Consider the following 21,830-nt stretch of genomic DNA (forward strand, 5'->3'; position numbering starts at 1 on the left):
GCAACAGGCTCACCCAGGCTGTGCTGGGACAGCAACCTCCTGACCAGTCCCCTCCAGGACTCTAGTCTCTCCCCTCCTCCATTCTGATCAGAACTATCCATTCTGACCCTCACTTGCTCAAAGACCATCCAGGTCTCTCTACTGACCACCACATCATTTAAACTCTTCGAGGCAGGAAGGGTATAGCTCAGTGGTAGAGCACATGCTTAGCATGCACCAGGTCCTTGGTTCAACCTCCAGTATCTCCATTAAATAAATAAATAAATAAATAAATAAATAAATAAATAAATAAATAAACAAGCACCCCCAAATAAATAAAATTAAACAATTAAAAAGTAAACTCTTCAATGTGGTTCCCAAGGGTACAACTTTCCAATTCCCTCTTCATCATGCCACAAATGTTTATTAGGTCGTGACACTACACTGGGCCCTGGGGACACACTGGTGGAAAAAAATGGATGCATTCCTCTCCCTGGTGGGGCATGTAATCAAGTGAGGAAGCCAGGAAATAAGTGTAAATTACAAGCTGTAGTAAGGGCTGTGAATGAAAACAAACGGGTGCTGTGATAAAGAGTCACCACCTGGGTAGGGTGGTCAGGCGAGGGCTTGCCAAGGAGGAGACATTTCACCTGAGACCTGAGGAATGAGGAGTTCCCCACACGGGTTAGTCGGGGATGAGCGTTCCGGGCAGTGGCCCAGAGACAGGAGGGAGTTTGGGAGTGTGAAAGAAGCAAAAGAAGACAGGTGTGGGTGGGGCACGGGTGGCGAGGGAGAGAATGGCATCAGATGGAATTGCAGAGGCCCGTGGGGGTCAAGTCACGCAGAGCCTCTGAGACCAGCGTCAGGAGCCTGGGTTTTATTCCAAGTACCACAGGAAACCATGGAAGGATTTTAAGTAATAAGAGTGACAGACTCTAACTTAGGGCTTAAGCATGACGCTGGGACACGCTCTCAATGAAAGATGGCAGAGTAGAGGTGTTTTTTGTTTCTCCACTTTGGAACCTCCAAAGAATTAAAAAAAAAAAAAAGTAGAGATGAAAAAGACCATGTTTGATGAAACTGGTATAACCGCAAGCCACAAATCATGAAGAGCACCTGCCAAATATAGTTATGTGTGGACCTAAGCAAGGGCATTCTATGAAAGCAGAAACACACTGCCCAAACCCTTGGGTGGAACACCTCCTGGAAGGGAAATCCAATGTCCCTTTGATTGAAACACTAATATTGGAGGTTGAGAACAGGCTTAGGAGAGGACTCCCTGCAGAGACCTAGTTTGTCACCGCAGGACATCAGGGAAAAGGTAGCTTGAGAAGAAGCCATGCTGGCATGACATTCCTGTTGCCTTGACATGGCCTCCTGGTCAAGGATGCCACCAGAGGTGAACTGGGGTGAAGCAAGAGAGGAGGCAGAGGATGTCAGACTAGATGCCACCAAGTTTTACTGAGATGCACCCCTACCTCCCAAACACTGAAAGTGAGAGGAGATATGTACCCCTACACACCCCAGGGACCGCTCCAGCCCACCTACACCGCCCCCGCTCTACAGCGCACCACCCTTCAGGCGATAGCTAGCTCTGCTCAAAGTCAACGATAATCAGAAAGGATAATGGTCAAGAAAATTTAAAAATAACTTTTAAAAAAGATACAAGGATTCAGAGAAAAGATTATATAGCAAAAGGAGAAGGGAGAATTAGAAGACTTCAGATAAGAAATAAAAAGCGGGGAGGGTAAGCTCAGTGGTAAAGTGCCAGCCTGCAGACATGATGTCCTGACTTCAATCCCCAGTACCTCCACTAAAAAAATAAACCTAATTACCTCCTCCATTTAAAAATAAAACAAAACAAACAAAAAAATTGAAAAAATTCAAATGTTACACAGATGAAGGTCATATGCTAAAATAGAATAAACACAATGGAAATTAAAATCAGGAACCTAATGATAGGTTTAAGAAAATCATAAAGCAGAAATGGACAGGGTTGAGGGTGTAGGTCAGTGGTAGAGCCCATGCTTGGTGTCCATGAGGTCCTGAAAAAAAGAAAAAAAGAAAAAGAAAGGAAAAGCAAAACAATGAAAATATCAGATGGAAAGAAGAAGAAATGTGGAAAACAGAAAAATCCAATCAATATGTAATCTGCATTCCTAAAGAAGAGAATGAAGCAAATCGAATAAAATAATCTAAAATAAATCCTTGGCTGTTCAGCATATTCCAAGGAAAAGAATGATCCAGAATTTATCAAAACTGAGACATATTCTGATGAAGTTACTGTGTTGAGAAAAAAGAATTTGACTTCCATTTCCATCTGGTTGAAACAGTCATACTTTTTCTAATTTATTGCTAAACTCACAAAAAAGTAAAGGAAATCTTTGGAGACTCAAAGCAAAGGAGGAGCTGAAAACCAAGCAGCATGAGTTAATGTTACAGCTGTCCTCAGGAAGGGGTGGTTTCTAGCCTCAGGAAACAAAGGGCTTCAGTCTTTAGGGATCAGTTGAGAAGAAATGAGTCTTTATATCTGCAAATAGCCAGGAATTGGAAAGCCCCCTATGTGAAGCAAAGACCCTCAAAGAATTGCTCCCTTAGTGGAGGAATCGCCCTGAAAGAAAAATCTCCCACCAGCAAGAAGAGATCACAAGGAAGATTGCATAGCCTGATCCGGGACTCTGGATGGAAAAATCATCCAGAGAAAACGGTTTTCCTGGAGAAATTTTACCCATGGGTCTGCCTTCATGCAGATTTGGGATTTTAGTTTACATGGCTGGCGTGGTTCAGAAAATCTCAGAATAAGAAATTAGCATAAAAAGTGGTGTTATACTGGCAATGGCCTGAGGTGCTTGGCAAAAGCAAAATGACTTTGAAAACCCAGACTCTTAAAACAGATTAACCAGAATCCCCACCACCACCCCCAGATACAACTGAGATTGAAATTTGAAAAATTACATAAAATAGGCAGTTTTGCAGGAAATAAATATATATAATATACCAACATTGAGAGAGAGAAAATCTAAAGACCTATAACTATTAAAGAAATTGATCAGTAGTATAAATCTACACAATAAAGGTAAAAATTAAAAATACAGTAGACTAAGATGGGTTTTGTGGGCAAGTTTATCAGATAATCAAGAAAAAAAATCTGTATCTCCAGAAAAAAAGGAAATAGTGCCCAGCCTACTTTATGTGGCAGATATGAAATAACCTTCGTGATAAAGATTGCTGGTTGCCCCATCATCTGTTCTCCTCTTGTCTCTCATAGCAAAAGAACCCTTACTTGTAAGTTCAAATAAAGGCCACACTTCCCAGCTAGGTGTAGCCACGTGACTAAGCTCTGAGCAAGAGAAGTAGACAGAAGTGATGTAACTGAGCAGGACCCTATGGGACCTTCTCCAGACAGACCCACCATGTTCTCCACCTGCCTTGTGTTTGTAGACAAGCTTTGGTGTCCCAGGCCTCCTGTGAGTCACAAAAAAAACAGCTCAAGAGTTAAGGATGGGAAGAATGTGAACACATAGTAACAAAAGTTATCAGTTGGACCAGGAGAACTGGTAACAATTTAAGCAACAGGTCAGCCACATAGCAGTCACAGACTCCTTAGTCCTTCCCTAAGGACATAGATAAGTGTCTGATGCACATTCCTGAGTTGTTTTGCTGATACTAAAACCACTACCAGAAGGGAAAAGCTGCATGATCAGACCATAGCCATAACAAGCTGCTCCATCTTGAACAGTACTCAGTCTCTGGCTTGGATAACTCCAGAAACTGGCCTCAAGGAAATGGGAACAAACTGGAGTTTGTTGATTAACTGCACTTAAAACAATCAAGGTGATGCTGACCAGACCACTGCTGGACCAGTTTTGAGCTGACTGTGCTGCTCTGCACATAGCCCCCACCTGCACACCCCTGAAACTTCCAGGTTTTCCCTATAAAATCCTCTTCCATCTAACTGGAAACTCAGAGGTGATTTTGGGGACACTAGTCCACCATCTTCCCAGATTGCCAGCTTCCTGAATAAAGCATCTGTCTTTTTTTTTTTTTTTTTTAGTTGACATATAGCCAGTTCACAATGTGTCCATTTCTGGTGCACAGCATAATGTTTCAGTCATACATATATATACATATATTTCTTTTCATATTCTTTTTCATTATAGGTTACTACAAGATATTGAATATAGGTCCTGTGCTATACAGTATAAACTTGTTGCTTATCTATTTCATATATAGTTTTTCCACCAACCCTTGTCTCTGGAACACTGACTTTTGAGCAATGATCAGCCAAACCTAAGTTCGTGTCTGGCTCTGATTCCGAACTTCTGATTCATGCCCTGAATGGCAGAGAACACCCCATTCTTTCATACTGCTGCTTAGAATACAGATGAGACGTCTGAACAATACAAACTAGGGATAGCTGAGCAGAGCCACCAAACCAGCCCTAGACCTCAAACCTCCAGATAGTACATCACAAAGAAATCAACTTCTTCCTCCTTCAAGCCACTGCTGTTTTTAGTATTTGTTACACACAGTCAAATCTGTGTACTAAGTAGAGCACCCTAGATTCTAACAACAGAAATGTACCATCTGAGAAAGTAAATTAGCAGCCAATCTCACATCTGCTTACAGACTGAAAATCCTAAATAAAATGTTAGCAAATGGAATCTAGCATTACACTTAAGAAAAATACATCATGACTAAATTGGGCCTATGCCATGAATGCAGAGATGGTTTTATTTTGTCTTTGGTGGTTTTTTGCTTTGTTTTGTTTTTTGTTTTGATGGGGGAGATAGTTTTATTTATTTGTCTGTTTTTTGATGAAGGTACCAGGGATTGAACCTAGGACCTCGTGCATGCTAAGCACATGCTCTACCACTGAGCTATACCCGCTGCATCCAGATATGGTTTTAACATTAGAAAATATATTACTGTAAGTCACCCCATTAACAGATGAAAAATCAAAACCATATGATTATCTCAATAGATGTCAAAAGCAATACAAAGGAACAAAATCAAACTGACATCAGACTTCTCAACAGAAAGACTAGAAGCAAGAAGGCAAAGTAACAATGGTTTTGAATGTGTAAAGAAATCTTGGCTAGGGCCAAATAGTGGTTCAAATGTGAGGGTAGAATGAAAATATTCTCGGACAAAACAGGCCTCAGGAAAAAGACCTGCATTAAAAACACTCTTAGAGAAAGGACTCAAATCAGAGGAGACGTAAATTAGAAGGATCCCTGAGACATGGGGAGTAGAATTGGTTAAAGAATATGATCAAATTGATTATTTTAAAAGGCCAAAGGGGAAAGGAGAAAGAGGATGGGATGGTTGGTTGGCGAGCAGTCTCCAGTTGTTACAGACTGTATTTGCAGCTGGACTCCGTCTGCAGATGAGCTGTAAGCAAAAAGGCCTTGGCACAGAATTTTATTATCAGCCTCAGGAAAAGCCCTTAAAGGACAAGCCAGCTAGCCTTTGCTTGGAGACTTACACAAAGCAAGAATCAGCCTGAATTACAGGAACTTTCAAGATGAGGGGATGTGAGAGAGAGGAAAAAGCAAGACTACAGGGATGAGGGTGTGAAAAAGTACTTTTCCTTTTAATGGAAATGTAAAATGAATGATACAACTGGAAATTATTCAGAGGAGTAACATGGACTTAAATGAAAGCAACCATAACATTTTAAAAATGTAGAATGTATAACTTTTAAAATAGAAGAAAGTTGCCTCTATCCATTGGAAAGCAAGAAAGAAAAGAAAGAAAAAATAGGCATAGTATATAGGAAATTAAAAAAAAATGGCAGAGAATACTGCTTAGCTAGGAAAAAGAACGAAATTTTGACATTTGCAGCGATGGATGCACTTGGATGGACTTGGAGGGCATTATGCTAAGTGAAATAATTCAGACAGAGAAAGACACTGTATGATAATACTTATATGTGGAGTCTAAAAAAATACAACAAACTAATGAATATAACAAAAAAGAAGCAGACTCACAGATACAAGGACAAACTAGTGGTTATCAGTGTTGGGGAAGGACAAAAAGGGTTGGGGGATGGGGAGGTATAAACTATTGGGTGTAAGATAGGCTACAAGGATGTATTGTACAACAGGAGGAATACAGCCATTATTGTGTAATAACTGTAAATGGAGTGTAACCTTTAAAACTGTATAAAAGTTTTTTAAAAATTTATATGGTGGAATAAGTCTTAATTCCATAACAGTATTTGTAATCATGATGAACAAAATAAACATATTTCTTATAAGACAAAGTTTCCCAGATTGGGTTTAAATTTTTTTTCAGGAGTATGTTGCATACAAGAGAAATAAAATTAAATTAAATATTTAAATATTTTAAATTAATATTTAAAATATAAAAAATTAAATATTTAAAATAAAAGAATAGGAAAAAATTCACCAGGTAAACATAAAACATAGGAAGTATCAGAGAAGCAATTTTGATATTTGATAAAAGAGAATTCAAGATGAAAAAATATGAGACAAGAGGAACATAATACAAGAAAATATAAACATCATGAACATAAAAACACCAATAATATAGCCTCAAAATATACAAAGCAATAGCTAACAAAACTTCTGGAAGAAAGAAAGAAAGAAATTATAGTTAGAGATTTTAATACACTCTTCTTGGAAACTGATTGACCAAGGAGAAAAAAAAATAAGCAGAAATATAAAATAGCTGAATAATATTGAGAAATTCAAGCTACTGGTATCTATAGATCTCTACACCCAACAAAGAGGAAGTGAACATTCTTCTCTAGCCCATGTGGATCATGTAATATTGAATAAGCTCTAGGACACAAAAGAAGTCTCAATAAATTCTAAAAACTCAATATCATATAGATTACAATTATGTTTTCTTACTATAATACAATAAAAATTTCTAATTAATAGATGATAAAATAGTCTTAAAGGAAACAGAAAAAGAAATGAAAACAGCTCTAATGGTCACAACAGGAGTATAGGTAAATAAATTAGAGCATATTTTTTAAGTGAAATATGATATAGTAATGGAAATGAATGAACTCCATCAATATGGATAAATCTCTTATTTTAAACAAGAGGGGAAGTTGCTGAAGAATCCATGCATTATGATACCATTTATATAAAGTGCAAAAACATGTAACACTAAGTAACATATTCCTTAGGAATATGTACATATGTGATCAAAAAAATTTTTAATCAAAGGAATCGTAAATACATAATTCAGGATGTTTGCATAGGGAGAGAAAAATTTGCCACTCCAAAATGTGTCTCTTCAGTTTGAAGATTAATTTAGGTTGTTATTTTTTTAAGAAACAGAAGATTCAGGAAGTCTTTCTTTTTACCTCCCCCTCAGCTGCCTAAAGAATTTAGATAAAGGGCCTGTTCTCCAAACAGAGCTATCACCAGCTATACCTGCAGAGAATACAGGCTGGGTGTGGTGGAAAAGAGATCAGAGTCCACTGTGTGTCCCATTGTCTCTGCCTGCCTTAGCAAACATTTGTTTACCAAATGTTTACTTTTCCATTTCCAAGTGAATTGTCTACCTCCCCTTTGAAGCTCCAAACCACTACCCTTAAATTCCCCTTTTGTCTTTAGCTGAAGGAGGTATTTAAGATGAGGGTTTTGGCCATTTTAGTGAGTTACCCAGTTTTCCTGAGTCTCTCCCATGTATACATGTTATTAAACTTTCGTTTGATTTTCTCCTATTAATCTGTCTCATGTCAGTTTAATGCTTAGACCAACCGGAATAACAGTGGCTACAGTGATGGGAAGGGCCCATGCAATATAAGATGGCACGTGGAGGCCTTCACCTGAATCTGTAGGTTTTGTTTTATTGCAAGTGATCTAAAGCAATTTTTTTAATATGTTCAGATTCAGCAACGCTTATGATTGGATACTGTGCTATTTTCTGTACTTTTCTGTATGCTTGAAATATTTCATCACTAAAATGGTAGAAAAGGAAAGAGAAAAAAAAGAAGAGAGACCATCCATGGAGGGAAAGCAAGCCACAGACAAGGCAGGAAACTCCAGTTAGCCTGAGATTTTCCCATGCAGCTCGCAATGGCAGCAACAGTGGATCCATGTCTACGGGGCTCAGAGAGAAAGAATGCATGACCTGAGAATTTTATGCCCTACAAAGTATCAACAGTCTCAAGCTGAAAGAACTCAGGGAATACAGAAGCCAAGAGCCCTTTGAAACCCAATGAAAGAAGTGATGACTCAAATAAAGGATGCAGGAATGAAGAGGCCAGGCTGAAAGGTCTGTTTGTGAGCACTGAATTCATAGAACTAAGACTAAACTTGCTTTGGAAATCTACAAAACAGAATGTAGATACTGTATACGTCAACATTTTAAAATTAAGTAAGATAACTATCAGAAATTGGTAGATTGGGGTAGGGAAAACGGGAGGAAGTGTGAATATACTATTTTCCTTATGCTTCTGGCAGAGTCCAAAAATGCTATCCAGAATGAAAGCATGTGGTGAGGAGCTGTTTTTCATCTCTGAATCCTTTACAAATTAATATTTCTCATGATGAAAAATATTTATCTGAAGCTCAGTAATTTGTTCATTTTCCCTTTGATACTTTTCCCTTTTGTTATCTATAAGTAAAACTTTAATAGTACCTTTCATTATAAATAACATGTATTATGGTTCCATTTTTGTAGCTTTTTTTCTGTTAGTCTGTCAGTCTCTCTCGCTGTCTGTACTGGTAGAGAGTCAAATGGTGTTCCACAAATATTAATGCTTATTTCTGGGTAGTGGGATAGTGATTAAATTTTTCCTTTCTTCTCTATACTTTACTGCATTGCTTAACTTTTTGTTGATGCTTCTGCTGCTGCTGGAGGATATGGGTCGTGGGCATTCTTTTAGAAGAAGTAGAAAAGATGACCTTGGCAGTTATTTCAAGAATGGATTGAAGCAGGTCATGTGGAAAACAGAGAAGACTGGCACTTGCAGTCGGGGGAGATGGTGATGGTTTTAAAATGATGGGAGGGGCATTAAAGAAGGAAACAAGTGGACAGATTTGAGATTTACTTTTGAGGTAAAACCAATAGAACTTGCTGACCAATTAGGGTAAGGAAGAACCCAAGAAGACCTCTGGATTTGGCTTGAACAGCTGAATATATGGTAGCACCATTAATATGGGAAGGTGGGGTTGGAGATGTGGATTTGGAGGGAAAAACAAGAGTTTGTTTTTGGACTTGTCAGTTTCATACACTGTGAGACATCCATGTGGAAGTCACTTCCACAAGGACACTCCCCATTCCCAGGCTACATCAGGTTCCTTTGTTAAAAACTATTATAAGTATGATCCCTTAGGAGTTGACCTCAGTTTGTAATTATCCACTCAACAAATACTGAGTACTTAATCAGTGGCAAGTCTGCTAGTCACCAGCCATGTGTCTTTGGCTGAGTCACATGGCCTCTCTGAGCCTCGATATCTTTGTCTGTAAAATCCTATCTCACAGGATTGTCAGGAGGACCAAATGAGCCTTGGATGAGAAAGATTTTTGGTGTTTTTTTTTTAACTTTTAACATTGAACAAGCAGAAAGGATTGTATAGTTTTCCAAAAGGAACTTTATTAGGAATCGAAATGAAAAGGAAAACCAAAAGTACAGGAAGTACAAAAGCTGACACAGGTGGTTTTGGGTTCCTTACCCTAATGCGGCAAGATAAACCAGATTCTCACCCTGTAGAATGACAAGTGTGGCTACAGATGGGTTTGATGGGCATCAGTGGGCATGCCCACCTCAGTCTCAATAGTTTAGACACTAGACCAGGCCAGTGTGAGACTCCAGACAGATGGACCCTTCTCAGCTCCCCTGTGGGACCCCCACAGGACCCTGCTTCTGGCTCCCTCTCCCCTGCTCTGTTCAGGCTGTCTGGTCCCTGGACTCCTTGGGGAGAGAGGAAGACCCACCCTTCTCTGACCCCAGCACTCCCCAGGGAGGCCTCCAGCTGAGCTGCCTGACTTTGCAGCGGCTGCTTTTGCTCCTTTGGGGCCTCTATGGTTTCAGGCCCTGCAGCCCAAGCGCTGACTGTTGTTAAGGTTCTCTGACCTCCACTGAAGCTCAGCATCCTCCCCAGCGCTCTAGGCTTGTGCTCAGACCCCTCTAGAAACAGGCCTCTAACTGAGGTCACACACCTGTTCATTTTAGAACAGCTCAGGGCCAGCTGTTCAAAAGTCCTAGAGGGATGGAAGTGTTGGTCTCCAGACACAAATCAGGGACAGCGAAATGAGCTCTATTCTGAGCCACCTCTGGGGTTTCTCATGGCACACCTGCACCTTAGGTTTCAAGGAACCACCGCATCAAGGACTTGGCACCTGAGACAAATGAAAATAAAAGCATAGCATACCAAAACATGAAATGCAGGAAAAGCAGTGCTAAGAGAGAAATTTATAGCAGTAAACATCTACATTAGAAAAAGAAGAAAGGGGATTTTTAAGGCAATAAAAGTACTCTGTATGATATTATAATGACAGATACATGTCATTATACATTTATCCAAATACATGTACCCGTAGAATGTACAACACCAAGAATGGAATGTAATTGTAAGCTATGGACCTTGGGTGATTATGATGCGTCAAGGTGGCTTCATCTATTGTAACAAATGCACCACTCTGGTGGAATATGTTTATAATTGGGGAGGCTACACATGTGTCAGAGCAGGGAGTATATGAGAAATCTATATACCTTCTCCTAAATTTTGCTGTGAATTTAAAACTTCTCTTTAAAAAACTTAATAAAAATAAAAGAAAAAGAAAAGCAATATCAAATCTCAACCTAACTTTACTCCCCAGGGAACTAGAAAAGGAAAAAATTTAAATTTAAAGTTAGCAGAAGGAAGAAAGGAATAAATATCAGAGCGGAATAAAAGAAATAGAGAATTAACACAACAGAAAAAATCCAATAAACTAAGAGTAATTCTTAAAATACCAACAAATTTGACAAGTCTTTAGCTAGATTAACTAAGAAAAAAAAAAGAAGATTCAAATCGCTGAAGTCGGAAATGAAAGAGGAGACATTACAACTGATGCCAGGGAAATACAAAGGATAATAAGACACTAGTGTGAACAATTATAAGCCAAAAATTTGGATAACCTAGACAAAATGGGTAACTTCTTAGAAACACAGAACCTACCAACACTGAATCATGAAGAATTAGAATTTCTGAACAGACTTATAATTAGTAAGGAGACTGAATCAGTAATCAAGAAAAAACCCAAACAAAGAAAAGCCCAAAACCAGATAGTTTCAATGCACTTTTCTATCAAACAATTAAAGAAAATTAACACCAATCCTTCTCAAACTCTTCCCAAAAGTTAAAGAGAAAGGAACACTTCCAGACTCATTCTAGGAGGTCAGCATTACTCTGATACCAAAGCCAGATGAAGATACTACAAGAAAAGAAAACTATATGCCAATATCCCTGATGAATACTGATGCAAAAAATCCTCAACAAAATACTAGCAAACTGAACCCAATAACACATCCAAAGGATTATATACCATCACCAAGTGGGATGTATTCCTGGGATGCAAAGATGATTCGACGTACAAAAATCAATGAATATAATATACCACATTAAGAGAATGAAGGAGGAAAAAAAACACATGATCATCTCAATTGATGCAGAAAAAGCATTTGACAAAATCCCATACCCTTTCATGATAAAAACACTCAACAAATGAGGAATAGAAGGAAACTACCTCACCATAATGTAAGTCAATCATAATGAAAAGCTCACAGTAAACATCATACTCAACAGTGAAAAACAGAAGACTTCTCCTCTAAGATCAGGGACAAGGCAAAGATGCCCACTTTTACCACTTCTGTTCAGTGTAATACTGGAGTCCTAGCCAAAGCAATTAGGCAATGAAAATAAATAAAAGGCATCCACATGGGGAAAGAAGAACTAAAATTATCTCTGTTCCCAGATGACATAATCTTATATGTGCAAAACCTAGAGATTCCACAAAGAAATTGTTAGAACTAATAAGCACATTCAGCGAAGTTGCAAGATACAAAATCAACTCTCAAAAATGAGTTGTGTTTCTATATGCTAACAATAAACAATCCAAAAATAAAATTAAGAAAACAATTCCATTTACCATAGCATTAAAAAAAAAATGTAAAGTAATTAACTTAACCAAGGAGGAAAAAGACTTGTACATTGAGAACTACAAAACATTGTTGAAAGAAACTAAAGAAAGCACAAATAAAGGGAAAGACATCCTATGTTCATGGATTGGAAGACTTAATATTATTAAAATGTCCACACTATCCAAAGTCATCTATAGATTAAATGCAATCCCTATCAAGATTCCAATGGAATTTTTTTGGAAGAAGAAAAAAACTATCCTAAAATTCATATGGAACCTCAAATGACCTCAAATAGCCCAAAAAATCTTGAGAAAGAGCAAAGCTGAAGCCCTTACACTTCCTGATTTCAAAACATTTTACAAAGCTACAGTAATCAAAACAGTCTGGAACTGGCAAAAAGACAGACATACAGACCAATGGAACAGAACGGAGAATGCAGAAATACACCTTCACATACATGGTCGAGTGATTTTTCAACAAGGATGCCAAGACCACACAAGGAGGAAAGGAAAGTCTCTTCAATAAATGGTGTTGGGAAAACTGGATATCCACATGCTAAAGAATGAATTTGGACCTTTACCTTACACCATATACAAAAATTAACCCAAAAAATGGAATAAAAACCTAAACATAAGACCTGAAACTGTAAAACCCCTCAAAGAAAACAGAGGAAAATCCTCATGACCTTGTAATGAGTGACGATTTCGTGGCTATGTCACCAAACACAGGTAACAAAAGCAAAAATAGGCAAATGGGATTACATTAAGCTTAAAAACTTCTGTGGGAAAAAATCAACAGAGTGAAAAGGTAACGTACAGGATGGGAGAAAATATTTGTAAACCATATATCAGATAAGGGGTTAATATCCAGGACATAAAGAACTACAACTCAATTACAAAAAAAAACCAAAATGAAAGAACAACAACAACAAAAACATTTATAAATGGGCAAAGGAGCTGAATAAACATTTCTCCAAAGTAGATACACAAATGGTCAAGAAACATGTGAAAAGATGCTCAACGTCACTAATCATCAGGGAAATGCAAATTTAAAACAAATAAGGTATAATCTCACACTCATTAGGATGACCCCTATAAAACAAACAAACAAGAAAACAGAAAATAACAAGTATTGGTAAGCATGTGGAGAAATTGGAACATTTGTGCACTGTTGGTGGGAATGTAAAATAGTGCATCCACTATGGAAAATAGTATGGTGTGTCCTCAGATTTTTAGCAGTAGAACTACTATATACCCAGCAATCCCATGTTTGGATTTACATTGAAAATATCTGAAAACAGGATCTTGAAAAGAAACTAGCACTCCATGTTCATTGAAGCATTATTCACAATAGGCAAGATCTAGAAGCAACCTAAATATCCCTTGACAGATAAATGAATAAAGAAAATGTAGTATATACATGCCGAGGAATATTATTCAGCCTTCAAAAAGGAGGAAATTCTGTCATATGCTATGACATGGATGAACCTTAAGGACATTATGCTAACTGAAATAAGCCAGTCACAAAAAGACAAATACTGCAGGATTCCATTTATATGAGGTATCTAAAGGAATCAAACTCATAGAAACAGAAAGTAGAATGGTGTTGCCAGGGGCTGAAGCAGTGGGGAATGGGGAGTTGTTATTGAACGAGTACAGAGGTTCAGTCCTGTAAGATGAAAAATTTCTGGAGATCTGCTGTACAACCATGTGCATGTAGTTAACAGTACTGTAATGTGCATTTAAAATTTGTTAAGAAGGTAAATTGATGTTGTGTGTGTTTTTATCACAAATATATATATAATCACAAAAATATTCTTCTTCACATTTCAGTCAAGGTGCCATTGTGATCCCCAGGACAGGTAAAGGCTATTCCTTCCATATTTGACTGGGGGAGGGTTATTGTGAAGGAGGGATGGGAAAGACCAGCATGCTACCTTGACTGCAAGCCCATTCAGAAGTAGGTCACTTTTAGAAGGTTAAGGATCTAAAATGGATTCCAATGAAAACTGTCTATGCCTATAATCTTTTGAAAACTCTTAAACGTTGGAGTACACTGCCCCAGGTTGAAAACCACCGACCCAGCCCTGCAGCCTGGATTTCCTGCCCTGCTTCTTTGCCTCCCCTTGGTGGCATGTGCTGTCTTTCCATGGTAGGGACTCCCTTGATGCAACAGCAGGAGAGAAACAGAGAATCTGGCATTGTCCTCTCCAACAGCTACGAATTCCAACCCTGGCCTCCCACACCTCTTCCTTTGCACTCTTACTTTCTTATCCCACAAACTTCTATGTATTAGAATAATCTGTTGCTGAGAATTCATTATCTCACACTATTCATGACTCAAGACTGAGGGTCATGGCCCCTCTCTCATGTAATTGCAGTGAGGACCAAATGGGAAACACTGTGAGCCTGGAAACTGAATATGAGTTGAGTTTGGGCTGTGAGGGCCCAGAGGTGGTGACAGGTGGCCTTTGGCCTTTCATAGAGGAGGGGAGGAGCTGCTGGCTCAGGGCTGACAGCACTTGCTGGAACCTGAGTTCTGCTTCTTGCTATGCCTTGGGGTTTCTTGGTGAGATTCCCCCTTGCCTCGGGGCCCAGGGCAAAGATCACCAAGGCATAAGGAGGTTCCAAGGAGTGGAAAGATTTTAATGAATATTACAAAGGGACTGGGTGAGGGAGACACAAACTTCAAATCCAGCCTTTATTGCCCATTTCCACAGCTGAGCAGGAGGAAAGGGGCTCAATCTTGCTTTGCTGTTTCCAGACCCAAAGGCAGCTGGAAAGCAATCCCTGGAAGTCTCCTCCACCCAGCAGAGGGGCTGAGAGAAAGGGGAGAGAGGTCTCTGCTGGGGCTGCCAGGCGCAGGGAGACCTGAAGCAGCAAGCTGCCCTCTAAAGGTCAGGAGACACCCGGTATCAAGTAGGAACATCAGACGTTGGAAAGGTAGATAGACTGAACAGGTGGGGAAACTCTTGGGTCCCCAAACAGCATTGAGATCTCACAGAGGGGCCCCAGAGAGGCACCCCAGACTGAGACACTCACAAAGGGGTGCTGACATCCCCCCCTTAGCTATTCAGCAAGGGTCAGGAGAAGGTCTGGAGGGAGAAGAGAGGACGGGGGTCTGGGCGGGCAGAGGAGGCTGAGGAGGAAGCCTAGGAAGAGCACTGGGGGGTGGGGACAGGGGGCGGGTCCTCTAGCTGCTGCTCAGCTGCTCCTGCTGGCGGATGAGGTTGGCGATGGGGCTGGTGATGCCGCCTATCAAGGTCCAGTACTCATCAAAGCTGATGCGCCCGTCGTGATTGGCATCCAGGTTCTGGATGAGCTTGTCAGCAGCCTTTCGGTTCCCCGTGTCCTGGGGAGGAATCAGGGGTGAGCAGGGCTGAGGGTGGCAGCTCCGCAGAGCACCCCCTGCAGGACCCTAGGCAGAGTCCAGGGTCCGGCTGGGCAGCTGCTGCCCTTGGGGAAAAGGGAATAGAGCCCTCAGCGGCTCAGTCCTGGGCACCTGAGAACAGAGGCCTGGATGGGGTTGAGACCCTGGTTTGGGGGGATAACTCTGAAAGGACAGAGGCAGTGGTGGGGAAGGACACCCAGAGAGGACAAGGGCTTTCGGAGCTGGGGAAGGAGGGGGCGAGAAGGCCAAGCCCTCAGATAGGGCCCCCACCGTCAGCATGTGGTTGAGCTCTTTCTGAAGCATCTTCCGGAAGCTGCTCTTGCTGATCTTGTTCTTAACCAGGCTGTATTTGGACACGTATTTGTAGAAGTTCTCCACCAGGACGACGACCGCCTTCTCCAGCTCCGTGTAGCTGTCCGCCATCTCACTGCCTCAGTCCTCCAAGGGGGCCTGGGTGCCACCGCGACAGAGGGGAGATGAGAAGAGGCCCTGCAGGCCACAGCCCCTCCGGTCTCCCTGCCCTTGTCTTCCTGACTGCCCCACCCCACCCCACCCCCACCGCCCAGCTCCCCAGGCTTGCTGGTCCTTGAGAGAAGGGAGGGGGAGGGAAAAGTGGACCCAGGGTGGGCGCAGGGGTGGGCCTGGAATGAGAGCTATGTCTCCTCTCACCCAGGTGCTCCCCAGCTCAACCGCCTCAGCAGGTTTTCCAGGCCCTTCCCCAGCCCCAGGCACTGGGCTTGTCACAGCTCCAGAGAGAATAGAGGCTCCCATGGGAAGGGGAGGAGGGCAAGCACCCATCCTTCCGCCCTCTCCAAACCTGGCCCATCCAGGGTCCCTGCCGCGGGAGACAAGCACAGGAGACAAGCACGGCTAGAAACTGCTAGGATGGGCCTCCAGGGCTGGGGAGGGGCAGGAGCCACTGTTTCCCCAACCCAGTGTTGGCTGAGACCCCGGCCCCAGGCAACAAAACAGGAGGCGGGACTAGGCTGTGCCCAGTCCCTTCAGCCAGGCTCCAGGACAGTGCATCCAGGGTCTCAGGCCATGAATGCCCTTCTCTGGGAAAGGGCAATCCATCAAGTCTGGCCCCCAGCCACTGCCCGCCAGCCTATCATCCCTCATACCCACCCCAAAATATACAGTAGGATACAAGGCCCCCCCACCCCATTACCTAAGGAGGAGCCAGGCCTGGCTCTGCCCAGCTGGAGACAGCTGGAGATGGAGCCTCCTCCGCAGCCAGCCAGAGGCTACACACGTCACCCCCTCGCCCCAGGACAAAAGGCACTCACATTCCAAGCGGATACAGCCCACTGAATAACAGGATGTGAGGGGAGCGGGCGGATCTACTCTGTGAGTCACCGCCCATGCCCAGAGCCCCCCCAAGTGAACCCTGGCAAATGAGCCTCCCCTCCCACCCTCAAGCCCAGGAATGAGACGCAGCGCCTTGCCCATTGGGTCCTGGCAAGAGAAGGTGGACACAGCCACCATCTGGTCCTGGGCATCCCACGGTTCCATTTGGAAGGGAGGGAGGTGGGCTTCACTGCGCCCCACCACCGCGCCTGCCCTGCCACCTGCTTTCTAATCCCCCCTTGGCCATCCGCCCCTCCTCCGGCGCCCACTGCCCTGCCCTCTCCACCTGGCTGAGGCCTGCCCAAACCACGCCTCCCGGGGAAGCCTGCCCTGACCCTTGCCCTCAGCGCCCTCCTCCCCGACTCCCACAGACTCAGGCAGCGTTGGCGGGGCCCACTCGCTGGTGTGGCTGCAGTCTTTCCCTGGGTCTTGTCTCCCCGGACATCAGACATTCCCTGAAGCAAGGGGAGTGTTTCTTACATGCAGCCATTGTGTTTTCTGAACCAAACAGTAGGACTCGGAGATTTGGGGAGGGTTTTTTAAAATCTTGGATATAACACCTCCCTGCGTTTAATCTCCGCATCTCCCCTCGGCCACGTTGCCTGGAGCAATGCCCTGCTCTAGGTAGGTGTTCTATAAATATTCCACCTCCTTCGGCCCTGCTACAAGGTATCCAGGGCCCTGCATCATCCTTCTAAGAGTTTTCTTTTATGACGCTTTTTCTGGAGGAAGGGTGAGACCCAGAAGGACAAAATCAGGATGCAGGAAGGAAAGAGAGTTGAGAGGGAAAGGGGTCAGGTTAGGGCAACTCTGATCAGGAATCCTCCCCTTCTCTCTCCTGCCGCATCCACCTGGTCTGTTGCCAAAAGAATGAAGTGTGGGACCAGGACTGTAGGAAACCGTATTTCTTTTTCCAATACTTTTTTTCTATTGTGTGTAATTGTGTGGTTCAATGTTTATACCCCTGTAAGACTTTTGCACAAATGGTCTAGCGTTAGCAAATGAAGACAAAAGGGTCTCAATCTGTGAACTGTCTGCCCTGCTGCCCTTGGGTGGGGAGTGGCCTAGGTCTGTGACCAGCACTCCTGGGGATTCTGAAAGCTATTTCAGCAAGGATGGTGTCAAGCCTATTTCTAACCAGCCTTGGGAGTAGGGAGGAAGTTCAAAGAACCCCAGCACCTTACCCAGCCCAGACCTCGTACCCTAAGTGAGGAGTCCGTGGGGAAGTCAGGAAAAGGAAAGAGATGGATTTTACGCAGTAGTGTGCCTCTGCCCCTCTCCCTACTGGCCGCCCACTCCCCTCCCATCATCTTCCCTCTCGGAGTCTTTTTCCTCTGACCAGGGGAGCCTACTCCTGCCCTTTCTTGAGCCCAGGCCTCAGCCTCTACCTGGCAAGACACAGGTGAGCTTGCAGGAGCCATCTCAGCACCTGCTGTCAGGTACACAGTCACCCCAGAGAGCTGGGCTTCAGCTCCCAGGCCTCCCAATCGTCCCCACACCACCTTCTTCTAGTCAAATAGGCAACTCTGGAGATAACAATCTGGACAAATGCTTTTCTGAAGCTTTTTCTGAAGGAAGGGTATGGGGGGGGAGGTCAGGTGTCATTACCCTCTTTCCCCTTCCCTCCCCTGGGGGCTCTGCCACCACACCCATGCCAAGGTCACCTGCTCCTCCAGCCTGCCCAGCCTTCCCACCAACCTGGCCAGAGGGTCCCCAGGCATGGGGTTGTGGGGAGGGGAGGTAGCTGGCAGTCCCATCAGCCCCTCCCTGGGAAGGGCAGGGCAGGGGGTAACGCCTGCATTCACTTGGCCACAGGTAGATCCTGGGCTGAGTTAGCGGAGAGATGGATGGTACATTGTAGACTTCCCAAAGTGGCAATGGAGGGACTTGCCCTCCAGAGGACAGTGGGGCCCCCAACCGTCCCCAAGTGTTCTCACTGTCTTCTCCATGGCTGATTCATCATTGAGCAACCAAGAGGACCCCACCCCCACCCCGCCCACCTCAGCCCAGCTTGCTGAGTTCTCCAAAAGCCCAAATTGCCCTGACACCATGCCCCTGGGTCTCAGCCACTCCAGCCCCGCCCTCCCACCCCCAGGTTCTGGGCCCCACCCCTCCTAGCTTCGCCCATTCACCCTGCCTCTTCAACTCCCCAGTCCCCTTCAATGTGGAGCCCTGAACGTCCACCACACTCTCTAAAATTCACCTTCTCTTCCCATCTCCACACACACTCCTTGAGTGTTAAATTGTTCCCAAGTGTTGGGAATGTCCCTGCATTCCTATCACTCCTAGTCACCTCCCCTCAGGAGCCTAGACCACTCTGAAGCCTAATTGTGCTGTTCTCTGTGTCCCTTCCATCTACCTCGAATTTGTTCACTCATTTATCCACCATTCACTTGTTTATTCACTCATTCATGGACTCCTTTATTCATTCTCATTCATTCACTCATTCATTTCCTTCTTAATTCACTCACTTGCCCCAACTGCCCGTAGCACACAGGGAAGGTGCCATCTCCACTGGGCTGGTGAAGCTTTACTCTGTTTGCAAGCCTGGTTCAAATTAATCTCTCCAGCCTCTGCAGCCCCATTCTCTGTTCCCTCTTCTCATGCTCTTTCCCCAGTTCCAGAGGCTAGCACCTCACCCACGTGTCCCAGTCTTGCCATCCCCACCCTCACAGGACTCACTGCATCTAATTCACATTTACACTTACGTACACAATGAGCAAGGAATCCTGCCATTTCTGATTCCCTCTGCTTGGGCGAACCATCTACCCTCCAAACACTCCTGTTTTCGGAGGATCTCACTGGAAGAAGCAGCCTGTTCCTCCGAAGTTAGGTGCACACACACACACACACACTGCTGCCCCTGGCCCCACCAAAACCCAGAGAGCTCTTTTCTAGCAGATGGGGAAAGTGAGCCCCACTCCCAGCACCCTAGTGTGCCCTCTCCCAGCACCCCTGCCCTCACCCCCACCCACCTGGACAGGGCCAGGCAAGGGAAAGCTCTAGAGTGCAGGTGGCTCCCCCAAGCAAAGCAAGTCAAGCCAGGACCTGCCTGGGTCCCGAGGTGGAGGAGAAGCTGCCCACTTTCCAGACCCTTCTCCTGGAGCTCAGGCTCCAGGGGGCCTCACCCAGGTTCTTCCTGGGTCCCATCATCCCTCCCACACACAGAACAGCTCCCAGAGCACAGTGGGGTCAGCCTTGGGGACCTGCCCGAGTCATGAGGTGGAGAGACGCCACCTAGGTGCCTGCCTCCTGTCCTCGGGCTCTCAGGCTCCCTGAGCCCTCCCTGGCTCCTCCGGGACCCCATCACCTCTCCCAGGATACAGCCCCTAGAGCCCAGTGAGACCTGTGTCCAAGGTCTTACCGCTCCTCGACCCCCTCCAACATACATCTTTTTCTGTTGGGGAAAATTTGCCCTTTTTCTGTTGGGGAAACTTTTCTTGTTGGGGAAAAGCAGCTGTGGGCAAAAGCTACCAAACACTCTGAACACTCTGCCTGGTGGCCCAGCCCCTGGAGAGGAGCCCAGTCAGCTGCTGGGCCAGGGAGGGGGTCTTGCCACCGCCTCCACTCCGCTGAAGGCCTCTCCTGCCCACCACCTCACCAGAACTCTCCATTCCCCAACTGGCCTTTTGGGAAAGTTAACAATTAACGAAACCTTCCTGCCCAGTCTCTAGTAGGCCCCCCTGCTCAGGCCCCCTTCACTGCCCTTTCTCCAGGCCTCCCAGGCCAGCAGGGCCCCTCTGGCAGGCCCATGTCTCCCAGGACGGACCTGGGGGGCTCACCTGCCTTCTGGATCCACCTCCTCTCCCGCAGGGCTCTGGGGCCTGGGCTCTGGCACTGAAGCAGCTCCACACTCAGCCCCGCCAGGGCTCCTCCCCACTGCACTCCCAGAATCTGTCCCACTCCCTCCCGGCCCTGCCTGGCTGAGCTGGCTCGGTGGGAAGGTAGTGACTGAGCTCCCTCTTGTCTTGGCCCCGGGGCTGGGCCCTTGTTAAAGGGATACACACCTTTTTTTTAACACTCCTCAGCTCCCACCCCAGAGGGAGTGGTGGAAGCTGGCACTCCCCTAACCCCACCCTCCCAGCCCCACCAGGCCTGAGCAGAATTTACAACTTCGAGAAAGAAAGGGAAGGACTGTCACCTGCCCTTCTCACCTGGGTCACTGGGGGCCCAGTTTCAGGGGCCCTTAACAGACAAGTTCAGTTAGCTTCCCAGGCCTGGCTGGCTGGCCACAGAAACTTCCTCGCTGTTGGGATTTCAGGTGTAATGCCTGATTTCTATGGGCTCAAGTCAGAAAGGACCAGAGTGTCTCTGTCTTCCACTTCCAGTTGACCCATCCCTAGGACCTCTCCTATGCAGCAGCGGATTCCTCTGGAAACACCCCTCCACCCTTTCTCCAAGATACCCAAGGGAACTGGCCAGTTTGACATCCCAGAGGCAACAGCTGAAACCAGAGGGGACCCATCCTTTACATGATGTGTCACTGTACTATCCTCCTAACAATGCTGCGAGGGAAGGACTATGAATATCTCCACTTTCGAGGTGAGGAATCTGACACTCTGAGAGCACGCCCAAAGTTCCGAAGATAGTGAGTGCAGAGCTGGGATTCAAACCAGTCAGTCTGTTTCTCAGTCTTACAGTTCCCAAGCTACTAGTCAGCCAGGCTCCAGCACAACTGAGTTCACATCCCTTTTTTTTTTTTTTAATGGAGGTAGTGGGGATTGAACCCACGACCTAGTGCATGCTAAGCACATGCTCTACCACTGAGCTATACCCTCCGGGCACAGGTTCACATCCTTTTCCATGCTCTCCTCTCCTGTCAGAGGGCCAGGTCACTGGCAAAGAGAAGCCTGTCCCTCAGAGAGGACAGGTCTCCCACCTTTTAGGCCTGATGCCATTCTCAACCCAAATCCATGGGGGAAAGTGAATCCCCCCTTCACTTCCATTGCCAACCACTGCAGCCCCGCACAGCCCACACCACCCAGTGACTGCCATTCAC

General features: G+C 44.8%; 1 protein-coding gene across 2 annotated transcripts; it reads right to left on the reverse strand.

The window, feature by feature from the left end:
• Window positions 1–14,714: 14,714 nt before the first annotated feature.
• S100A16 (S100 calcium binding protein A16) lies at window positions 14,715–20,780 on the reverse strand. 2 transcript variants are annotated; one of them, XM_010980556.3, is made up of 3 exons: window positions 20,614–20,780; window positions 15,755–15,934; window positions 14,715–15,445 (listed from the first exon to the last, which is right to left on the reverse strand). In XM_010980556.3, the coding sequence occupies exons 2-3, from the start codon at window positions 15,905–15,907 to the stop codon at window positions 15,287–15,289; spliced, it is 312 nt and encodes a 103-aa protein (XP_010978858.1). In that variant the 5' UTR covers window positions 15,908–15,934; window positions 20,614–20,780; the 3' UTR covers window positions 14,715–15,286. The 2 variants fall into 2 exon arrangements, with proteins under 2 accessions (XP_010978858.1, XP_010978851.1); XM_010980549.3 differs by lacking the exon at window positions 20,614–20,780 and adding an exon at window positions 16,653–16,770.
• Window positions 20,781–21,830: the final 1,050 nt, after the last annotated feature.

Source organism: Camelus dromedarius, chromosome 23 (genome assembly GCF_036321535.1).
Source record: "Camelus dromedarius isolate mCamDro1 chromosome 23, mCamDro1.pat, whole genome shotgun sequence".
Classification (NCBI taxonomy): Eukaryota; Metazoa; Chordata; class Mammalia; order Artiodactyla; family Camelidae; genus Camelus; species Camelus dromedarius.